Source organism: Pezoporus occidentalis, unplaced genomic scaffold (genome assembly GCF_034315485.1).
Source record: "Pezoporus occidentalis ecotype Australia unplaced genomic scaffold, CSIRO_AGI_Poc_V1 ctg27, whole genome shotgun sequence".
Classification (NCBI taxonomy): Eukaryota; Metazoa; Chordata; class Aves; order Psittaciformes; family Psittacidae; genus Pezoporus; species Pezoporus occidentalis.
This window is the reverse complement of record NW_026914611.1, coordinates 4,876,198-4,886,973: the sequence shown is the minus strand read 5'-3', so window position 1 is coordinate 4,886,973 and position 10,776 is coordinate 4,876,198. Positions and strand designations below refer to the sequence as shown.

At 49.2% G+C, this 10,776-nt stretch overlaps 1 protein-coding gene across 3 annotated transcripts; it reads right to left on the bottom strand.

Moving 5' to 3' along the window:
• Positions 1–6,458: 6,458 nt before the first annotated feature.
• On the bottom strand, positions 6,459–9,740 carry LOC134166773 (T-cell activation Rho GTPase-activating protein-like). Of its 3 annotated transcripts, XM_062624742.1 has the most exons (9): positions 9,617–9,670; positions 9,144–9,228; positions 8,990–9,043; positions 8,351–8,863; positions 8,021–8,182; positions 7,737–7,846; positions 7,194–7,383; positions 6,845–6,970; positions 6,459–6,567 (listed from the first exon to the last, which is right to left on the bottom strand). In XM_062624742.1, the coding sequence occupies exons 4-9, from the start codon at positions 8,369–8,371 to the stop codon at positions 6,508–6,510; spliced, it is 669 nt and encodes a 222-aa protein (XP_062480726.1). In that variant the 5' UTR covers positions 8,372–8,863; positions 8,990–9,043; positions 9,144–9,228; positions 9,617–9,670; the 3' UTR covers positions 6,459–6,507. The 3 variants fall into 3 exon arrangements, with proteins under 3 accessions (XP_062480726.1, XP_062480725.1, XP_062480724.1); XM_062624741.1 differs by having other exon boundaries at positions 9,144–9,723; XM_062624740.1 differs by lacking the exons at positions 6,459–6,567; positions 6,845–6,970; positions 7,194–7,383; positions 7,737–7,846; positions 8,021–8,182 and having other exon boundaries at positions 8,383–8,863; positions 9,144–9,740.
• Between the last annotated feature and the right edge of the window lie 1,036 nt (positions 9,741–10,776).

Genomic DNA, 10,776 nt, shown 5'->3' with positions numbered 1-10,776 from the left:
TTTTTCAATCTTATGTTGCTTGTGGTTGCCTCGTGTTGCCTAAAGACAGATGAAAAGTGCTCTGTTTGCTTAAAGAAGTATTTAATAATTAATTAATAAAATTGTAAACTTCTAATGCAATGAAATATTTTTTCTAGTCATATTATACTGAGTCCCTTCTAACAAAGAGTTTGTGATGACTATTATCCTACAAACTGCCACTGGTGAAGGCAAATATAGAATTACTTGCATAAACAACTGCTGGAAGAGTAGGCTTGTGAGAGGTTTTCTAGATACAACAACTACAAAATGGAAATTTTTTCATTTGTTTCAAACTGAATGTCGAACTCTACAAGAATAGTTCCTATTAAAAAAATGTCATCAATTTAAAACTGTATTGTCTTTTGCGACAGTCTTTTCCTTCTCAAGCCTTTCCTCTGTGTTTTTACATGTAAACAGTATTTTAATTTCCCTATGACAAGCAAACAGAACTTTTTTTTTCCAGATTATATTGGATCTTCCCAGAAGATGTGAGTCTAAAGGAATTGATTAGTATTGTTCAATTTAAGTACCTTTAAGTTTCTATGCTTTTGTCTGGCCCTATGCTTCTTACCTATGCCTTATCAGAAGCAGCACAAATTTTTCATATACAATTTACTAGTTCTGCAGATTCCCTAGAGGTTCTGTTGGTGGTTTTGGTCTTAAGAAGTTAGCAATGAGGAAGAAATATCTGCAGTGCCCAGAGAACCTCTTCCTTGACTCCATGAAAGATAGCTGAGTTGGTCATATTGAAAGGTATGCTGTTTAAGAGCCATGTTTCCTCATTGTTCTTTTTGGCAAATACTTTTTCTCTAAGGATGTGCTTTTAGTGAGTTACTTCTGGTATTACCCACAGGAAGGTAAGTTATTTCTGCTTGGAGTGAAGATGTTTGGCTCACTAAAATTTTTTTTCCCATCTTTGCACTGTGTATGCCATACCGCAAGCAGTGTCCCGTAATGAATATTACAGGCTTTTTCTCCTTTCTTTTTTATTACTGCCAAGGGTTTCATTTCTATCTATTCTCATATTTCTGCTTTGATTTCTCTTCACTAAGCTGCAGTATAATTATTCTCATTGCTCTAAGGGTTAAGAAATTACTGAAGAAATGACCAAGAGTATTGTTTGAGCAGACACATTTCGCGTCAATGTCAGGATAGTACTGAATATGAAACTAATATTTACATTATTGCCTGGTGTAAGGGTGATACTACTTATTAACAGGCTAATTCTCTGAGCTGTAACATGACTACAGCATACAGCAATAATCACTTCAATAAGCAACCCAGCAAACAGGGTTGCGTCGTTTTCTTTTTTGTAAAATTATGCTTGCTCAGGGAGGATGCCAGCATCCCTGAAAATAAAAACAAACGAACACCACTGTAACATAAAAAATGTCTTTACATTCTTGGAAATGCATCTTCATGAACATTTCACTCAAAGTTATTACACTTCATTTTGGTTTTTTTTTCTGCTTTCAATTTTATACTTAGCGATGACCATTTTTCAGATTAAATTAACAGCCATTTTTGATCCTATGAAAAAATTAAAAAAATATTAAAAGAAAGCTTTTTCTCTGATTGAAATTTTCTTAACATTTTCCGTTTCCAATGCCTACAGCCTCCTTTTTGTCACAGAATCGCAAGGCCTTCAGGTCATTTTATTTTAAAAGGATTTTATTTTTCTTCAGAAGGATAATTTTGGGACATTGTCTCCTTTCAAAAATAACCTGAAAAGCAGACTAAAAAAGAGTAGGTTTATTGTAAATTGCTTCTCAGGAATAGGGTGGGATGAAAGGTCAGAAATTTGAGATTCTCTTGTATTTAAACTGGAAAGGATAATGTTAGTGAATTAAAAGTCAAGACAAAAACTCTGTAAGAAAGCAAAGCCTGTGAAACATATTTATGAAAAGTTAATTCTGTTTCTGATAATATTTCTCTTGTGTTTCCTTACATAGTGCCTTATAGGAATTCAGCTTAGAGAAGAAAATGGCTTAGTGTTGTCACCACCCTTTTAGATAATTCTTTTTGTGCACAGAATCATAGAGTGCTTTGTGTTCGCAAGGACCTTTGAAGAACCTCCTTGCCATGGACAGGGACATTTTTCACCAGCCCAGGTTGCTTAAAACCCCATCCAACCTGACCTTGAATACTTCCCATGACAGGTCATCTACAACTGCTCTGGGCAACTCCAGGGTAATTGTAAAAAATTTCTTCATATTCAATCTAAATCTAATGTCTTTCAGTTTAAAACTGTTGTCCCTTGTCCTGCAGACCTTGATTAAAAAAATATCTATCTGTCTTAAAAGCCCCCTTTAGATATTAAAAGACCACCACAACGAAGTGTCCTCAGAGCCTTCTCCAGGCTGAACAACTCCAGCTCCATTGCAGAAGGCCACTAGATTAGTCTTGTTTTGCCCATTGGTGAAGGCATGTTGGCTGTCTCCAATCACCTTACTGCCTTCCGTATGTTTTGACATGTGTTCCAGGAAAATCTGCTTCATGATCTTACTAGGCACAGAGGTGAGGCTGTTTTGCTGGTAGTTCCCATGGTCCTTATTTTACCCATTTAAGAAATGGGTGCTTCTTTTTTTTTCCAGTTATCAGTATTTTGCCTGACTGTCATGACTTTGCAAATATGATGGAGAGTGGCCCAACAGCCACATCAGCCAATTCGCTCAGGATGCTTGGATGCGTATTGTCAGTTCCTACGGAGTAGTGTACATTCAGTTTCCTCAGGTGGTCTCAGACATGATCTTCACTTAATATAGTAAAGAATGCATTCCCAGAGTCCCTTCCTTGAGGCTCAACGACCTGAGAGATATGGGAAGAGGGATTACTAGGGAAAACCAAAGCAAAAAAGTTGGTGGGTACCTCAGTCTTTTCCATGCTTGTTGTCACTAGTTCCCCTGTCTTATTTACCAACGGGAGTACATTTTCTTTAATCTTCCTTTTCTAGCCAACATACTTCTAGAAGTCCTTATTCTTTGCATCCCCTCTCAAATTCACCTCAAACTGTGCCTTGTCTCTCCTGATCCCATCCCTACACATCTGTGCAGCATTCCCAGGTTCTTCCTATTATGCATGTCCCTGGTTCCACTGCCTGTACATTTCCTTCTTAAACTTTAGTTTGACCAGTAAGCTCTTACTGAGCCATGATGGTCTCCTGCCTTCCTACACATTGGAATCAACAGATCTTGTGTTTTAAGAAAAACATCCTTAAAGAACTGACAGCTCTACTCAGTTCCTTTATCCCTCAGGCATCTTTGTGCACTGCAATAGGGTGCAGACAGTTAAAAATGTAAATCAAATATTTATTCATGAGCACACAGAAAAGTAAACAGGATTTGGGCATTTCTGTACTCATCACCCCTGATAAGACAGCCAAGAAAATTTGCTGGCAGTGCTGGCGTAAATCCAGAGCAGTTCCACTGCTCCCTGGATGAATGCTTAGCATTGCTGTTTTCCCATCTTGCACTAAGTCTTTTGGCACTAATAGAACTGATGACACTGATCAGTGACTGACTGCCCTGCTGTTTTCTTGTTTCTTTCTTTTTCCTTTTTTTTTCTTTTTTTTTTTTTTTTTTTAATTTCCACTGACATTATTTTATTTCAGTTTATTTTTCTGAAATTCTCTCATGGGGCACATGTGCTGCTCTTCACAAGACCTCTCTGAGGAGGCACAGCATATTACAATGGCAAGAAGGTCTCCTGACATACTGGAACGGACAGGGCAGGAATAAGAAGGCTGAATGGACTTCCATAACCAGTACCTAGGGTCTTTTGTTGATGTTGGGTTTGATACTCACTTGAAGTATTGTGTACAGTTCTGGTGTCCTCAACATAAGAAGGACATGGAACTGTTGGAGCAACTTTGGAGGAGGGCCACAAGGATGATACGGGTGCTCGAGCACCTCTTGTATGAAGACAGGCTGAGAAAGTTGGGACTGTTCAGCCTTGAGAAGAAAAGGTTGCATGGAAACCTCATAGCAGCCTTCCAGCATCTGAAGGGTGACTAAAAGAATGCTGGGGAGGGACTTTTCATCAGGGACTGCAGTGATAGAACAAGGGGTAATAGGTCATATGATAGCCTGAAGGCCAATATAGACATACATCTCCACAGGAGTATCTGAAGACACAGAGTATTCTGGAGAATCCCCTAGCCTGAATCTAATTCTGCCTCTGCAAACTTCTTACTTTTTGAAATATTTACTTAAGATCTTTAGCAAAAAACATAACAACTGGTATTAAAGGTTTATCATTGGGCAGAGTTGGGCAGAGAAGAGATTCAGAGCGTCTCTGTGGGGAAGGACTTGGGGGTGTTGGTCGACGACAAAATGAACATGAGCTGGCAGTGTGCGCTCGCAGCCCAGAAAGCCAACCGTATCCTGGGCTACATCAAAAGGAGCGTGACCAGCAGGTCAAAGGAGTTGATCCTGCCCCTCTACTCTGCTCTCGTGAGACCCCACCAGGAGTATTGTGTGCAGTTCTGGGGTCCTCAACATAGAAAGGACATGGAACTGTTGGAACAAGTCCAGAGGAGGGCCACGAGGATGAACAGGGGACCGGGGCACCTCCTGTATGAAGACAGGCTGAGAAAGTTGGGAATGTTCAGCCTTGAGAAGAGAAGGCTGCATGGAGACCTCATAGCAGCCTTCCAGCGTCTGAAGGGTGACTACAAGGGTGCTGGGGAGGGATTTTTCTTCAGGGACTGCAGTGATAGAACAAGGGGTAATAAGTTCAAACTTAAACAGGGGAAGTTTAGGTTGGGTATAAGGAAGAAGTTCTTTACTTGAGGGTGGCGAAGCACTGGAACAGGTTGCCCAAGGAAGCTGTGAATGTTCCATCCCTGGCAGTGTTCAAGGCCAGTTTGGGTAGAGTCTTGAGTGACATGGTTTAGTGAGGGGTCTTCCTGTCCATGGCAGGGGGCTTGGAACTAGATGATCTTAAGGTCCTTGCCAACCCTAACTGTTTTACGATTCTGTGATACTATGAGCATCCATTTCCCAGCTATTCCTCCTCTCCCAGTACCTGGGAAGCAAATACAGATTGCAAGACAGCAGAAAGAGCAGCGAGTCAGGTTTACCCAGTAGGTACTTGTTTTTAGAAATAAAATCAGAATTGCATATTTTTTTGAGTGCATACATAAGGCACATAGTTCATAATTCAGTCATCCCAGCATATTGTAATTTGGAATGACAACCTAGAGGGCATTAGTCAACTTGGGTGCTTTAGATCATTCCGGTTTGCTCCAGTTTGCTCCAGTAGGTAAAAACCATCCATAGGGATGAGGGAACATGTTCCAACTCCCTTGCTACCCATCTTGCTGCCCCTTACTGGAGTAAGGGCATGGGAACTTTAGTTTTCATTCAACCCTTTGCTCTCAATATCCTGTATGGGTCTGGAGTTTTATTTTTCCCTGAGGAAGATGAGGAGTCTTTCCTATCATTGCCAGCTAATAGGGAATAGCTTTTAATTCATCAGCTAGTTTTTAGATGAGGTAGATTTGAAGTGGCTGTCCCCTTGTAACTTACCAGTTCTTTCTAACTTTTCCAGGTGACAAGATACAATCTCCTTTCCATAAACAGAAGTTCCTTACACTCTTTAAATTATTCTCTTCCTAAGAGAGTCTGTGGTATGGCAACATGGCCAAGAGATGTGGGGCTTTGGTACTAAATGTGAGGAAGGATGGAATGAAAGCATACCAAGATCACAGAAATACTGACCAATGGCCTTCTGGGCAAAAGTAGTGCTTTTTTTTTTTTTTTCTCCTCAGATTTTTCTCAGGCAGCAGAGCTCATGTGGGGAATCGAAGCAGTAAATGGGCACCTCCAAGGGCAGAGTCAGAAAACGCTGATGAAGCCATGAGGGCAGGAGCAGGCAGGACTTGGCTCCTGGGTTTTTCAGAACTATGCTGTAAAAAGGGTCATTGCTAGCGCAGGAGAGAGGCCCCTTTCTGGCAACTACAGTGTTGCTTTGGTCCCTTCTCAACACATGTGATACCCTCAGAGCATGGGACATTGACAGAGAGGTGCAGTGCCCCCTTGCCAGGCAGCAGGACTCGGCAGGGAGCCTGGGAAGCTGGGATATGGTGCTTTCCAAAACCCAAGCAGCGGCATCCCTCACTTTGCCATGCAAAAACTACAGGTTGGCAGGCAATGCTGGGGTAGCATGTTTCTCCTGACACACATGTTCCCCTGAGGCAGGACCATCCTGTGCACCTCAGGAATGTTTCCTATACTCAGAGCTTGGCAAAAAGATGGAACACAGGCTCTGCTACATACCTGGGTGCCTCGTTCTTCCCCTGCTTGAATTTCTTCAGTTGGCCATCCCTGAGAGCTCAGTTTTGCTCTTCTTCTGGGATGGTGGCCTGTCACTGCCCTCTTCCCAGGTTGCTCTTCTTCCGCGAAGAGCCAGGGAACCTTTCCATTCAACAGTATTGCTAGACAGGTGAAGCCATGATCAGCTTGAACCAAGCAAAGCCAGGCAGTTTTACCTTCTCTCCCCAGAAAAGCTCCTCTGCTGTTCTCTCTCAGGAGCGATGGGAGGCACCTGCAATGGCAATGTGCAGGTTAGCAGGGGGCAAGGGCCTCCCTGCACAATTGCTACCCTGGCTCTAAAAGGCACATCCCTTGGATGGGTTTGCTCAGCTCAGCTGAGCCAGCTGTGGTGGGATCACCTCACAAAGCGGGATGGCCAACCTGCATCAGCCTTGCTCTGTACTTTGGCAGAGCTGCAGGCTGGTGGATGACCGTGCTTGTCCTTTCAGCAGCAGCCCCACCTTCTGAGAGGGGAGGCTTTTGTCACACTGCTTGTGCACTTCACTTACCTCTGCTGTTTCCAGCTCTGCTTGTGGTGCTGGTGTCTCCTCGTCTCCCTTGCTGGCCAACCCGGCCACCTGCTCTCCAAGGAGCTCCTCATGGTGGTCGATGAGGAACTCAACAAGCTTCGTCACCTGCACAGAGCAAACCACTGGTTTCACTGAGGGGGCTGATGAGGGCTCAAATAGCCTTTCCCAGCCTGACCCGCACTTCTGTGCAGGAAGGTGCAGCTGTGGGGCTGCTCTTCCTGGCTGCCGCCCCATGGCTTTGCTGATGGGAGGAGGCAGCCAGGACCCTCCGAGCAGCAAAGCTGGGCTGGGCTTGGAATGCTGTAGCCAGATGGTGAACACAGCGTACCTTCCCTGTCTCCAGAGCCAGGACATCCAGGGGCAGCTCCTGGGGTGGGCTCAGGAGGTTAGTTGCCAGGCAGATGGCCAGGTTTCCAGCCGTCATCTTGGTTGTGGCCACGTTCCTGCTAATGCTGCTAAGCAGCGACAGCAAGTGCCGGAGCAGGAGCAGGTTGGCCCCTGGTAACTTGCTGGCCATCCTGAGGGAACAGAAGCACAGTGTTAATGAAGCCGGTGTTGACAACACAGGTCTCCCAGGCTGATCTCACCCAAGGCCACTGCTTGCTCTACAGCAGAGGGACTGCCTTTGCTGAGATGCGGCCACCTCCTTCCCTCCCTGCCCTTCTGAAAAGGGCCCTTGTTGGAACCAGCCCCAATGCCTGGGGGAAGTGCTCCCTGGAGAAAAAAGCCTTTTGGTGCATCTGTCCCCCCAAGCATAAACCCCACAGCAACAGGAGGTGGCTTGCAGGAGCCATGGCTATTTCAGGCAGGCCACTGTTTTGCATTGGAGTCCCAGCCTGTGCCAGTCCCTGCTGGCTGCTGCAACACTTACTCTTTCAGGGCTGCCAGCCTCTCCTGCCTGCTGGTCTTCTCCATAGCATTCATCCACTCCTCAAACAGCTGGACACTGAGGAGCTTGGAGGGGATATTCCGGAGGAGGTCCTGCAGTGCCAAGGGCTCCACGTGAGGCTTTGGCCACTGTCCCCAGGAGCATTTGCAGCATCCCCAGCCCTCTGGCTCATGAGCAGGTGGCTGAGTTTCTGCTTGTGCTCCCGCAGGTGCCCATCAGCACCAAGAGAGCCGGGAGCTGCAGGGCTCTGGGTCAGCAGGGCTCACCTTCAAGAGGACAGCCAGCAGCAGCACAGGCTGGTTTTCCAGCTGCACTGGCACCCCGCTGTCCAGGGCGTCCCTGACCTCACGGCAGGCGTGCTGGCTGACTGCCAGCCGGAAGATCCCCTCCGTGGATGGGCCATGCTCCTTGAGCAGAGCCAGCAGGTCCTGAGGGCACAGAGGAGGAGAGTTGCTGGGCTGGGGACAGGTCCTGAGGTAGGTGCTGGAGACAGCCTCTCTAGGGAGGAGCCTGACGGATGGGATGGGATGGGATGGGATGGGATGGGATGGGATGGGATGGGATGGGATGGGGACCCCCCAGCCAGGCGGGCTCACCTGGATGGGCTGAGGCAGCATGCGATCCTGGCTGCACAGATCTGCCAGGGGCTGGCCAAACAGAGCTCCCACACGAGCAGGGCCTGATGGCCCCCGTGCCGCTACTGCAGCCAAGGTGCCTGGCCATGCAAATGGCCAGGGCAGCTTCCTCTTGCTCCTGCTCGTCCCGCCTGCTGCCAAAGGAAAAGGAGCAAAGAGCCATGGAGGAGAAGCACCAGGACAGCATTCCCAGACTCCCTCAGTGTTGCCCCCTCACCACCGAGGGCACGAGAGAGGCAGCATCATTTGGGAGTGAGGGGCCCCAGTGCTCAGCTCCCTCCTGCCGCAGAGTGATGGGGATGGACGTGTCCTGCAGGAAGGGCAGCGGCAGCCCCATCGCAGCACGCGTGCCCGCCTGCAAGAGCAGGAGAGAAGGGCCATCCTGCCCCTGTCTTCTCCACACTCACCATCCACGTGGCCACATCTGCCTTCACTACCGGAGGGGCCAGGAAGTGGCAGCTGCCTGGCACCAGCCTGCAAGAAATGGGCTGTGCTCACCAAGGAGCCCCACAGCAGAAAGAGCCCCTGGAGAGCTGCATCAGCCTCTGGCTGTGTGTGAGAGGTGGGAATGGGTGAGATTGCTCCTCAAGTGACCCTGACCTTGGCCTGGCGCTGGAGCAGCTTCTCCAGGCTGCCGGCATCCAGTGTCGTCCCCTGGGCTAGGGGAAAGAGCAGAAGGTGAGGAGTGATGATGCAGCTGATGCTGGGCTGGAGGAGCCCCTGGGGACAGAGCAGAGGCAGGAGGGACACTCACAGCATGGCGGCCACTCAGCTCCTTCAGCAGCAGCCTTATCCGTGGCAGCTGGGTCACCCGGGCTCCCTGAACTCCTTCGGGTGGTCTGTGCATGGGGAAGGGGGAGAGAAAGAGCTGTGTGAGACCCAAGCCAGCTCTTCCCTCTGCTGCCAGCCTGGGGAGTGCTTCCACACTGCCTGGAACAGCCAGGACTGCCTGGCAGTGGAGCGGGAGCAGCAGCAGTGCCGAGGATGGGGCTGGGCAGGTGTTGTCTGGACACAGCTGGATGAAGCATCTCTGCCAGCTGTGCCTGCTCGGCAGTGGTGACACCTCTGCCTGCAGCTGTGGGGGCACCTCTGCCTGCAGCTGTGAGCAAACCCCTGCCCAGCTCAAACAAGGTGTTTCAGCATCCATGCCAGACATGGAGCATCCCCCCCACGGTGGGTGCTCTGGCTGCCCAGGCTGTCCATGCTGCAGTGCCCGAGAGGGCTTACCCAAGGAGGGCGCTGACCCAGATCTCCTTCACTGCCCGGGAGCTGCCAAAAGAGAGGAGAAACAGCCTGAGCGCCTGCTGTGCCCCAGCAGATGATGCCCAGTGGGACAGACCAGAGGAGCTGCCCACCCCTCTGGTGCATCCAGCACCAGGGTGCCGGGGCCCTGGGGCTGCTTGTTGGCTGTCCCTGCTCTGGTGCCCTGGTGCCAGGGCCAGGGCTTGGGAGGAAAGGCAGTGGGCTCTGGCTGTCTTACTTGGTCTTGGTGATGACCAGGGTGTCTCTGAAGAGGAGGAGGATCCTCTTCTTCCTCTGGCCACGGCCCTGGCTCACCCGCACATGTTCCCTGAGCAGCGGCTCAGGCAACGCCGGGTTGGTCTCACAGTGCTCGTCGGGTCCAGGGTCATCACTGCAGGGCAGACAGCACTGGGCATGAGCAAGACGGCTGCTGCAAGGTCTTGCTGTGCTGGAGCATCCCCGAGCTGTTGGGGTACCCACCTGGACCCGCAGCAGCAGAGCCACTGCCCCATCCTGAGCAGGCTGGGAGAAGACGCGCGCGTAAGAAACTTGTGGGAAAACCACGAAGATGGGAGCGCTCCTCTACAAGAGGTTGGCACCCCCAGTGCCGCTGGTGCTGCCACTCGCAGCACCGCCCGTGCAGGCCCTGGGGCTGTTGCTGGGCCAGCACCGGGTTAGTACGGAACACCAATGTGACCTCAGTTCTGGAACCCAGGGGCCCAGATGGGGCGGAGCCCTGTGGGGCTCTCCCCAGGATGCCCATGTCCAGCCCCAGCCCCAAAGACTGCTCCCTTACAACTGCAGTGTCCACCAATGGAAAGTCATGGCTCCTGCAGCCATGGTCTTCCAACTCCCAGGACCTGGGTAGCCTGAAGACTGAGGCAATGTAAAAGCATTAGATGCCTCTGTCTTTTTGTCATCCCCACTTTTCAGTGGCCGTCTTCGTAAAGTATCAGTCCAATACTTTCGTTAGGCCTCCGCTTGTTATTAGCATGCTTCAGAGAAAGCCTTTTGTTGTAGTCTGATGGCACACTGACCAGTTTCATCTCTAGTTGAGCTTTGGCCTTCCCTAGTGGCTCCCTCCATGTGTGAGCCGCAGCTCAGCAGTCTTCCTGAGAAGCTCGACCTTGCTTCTAGAGAGCGCA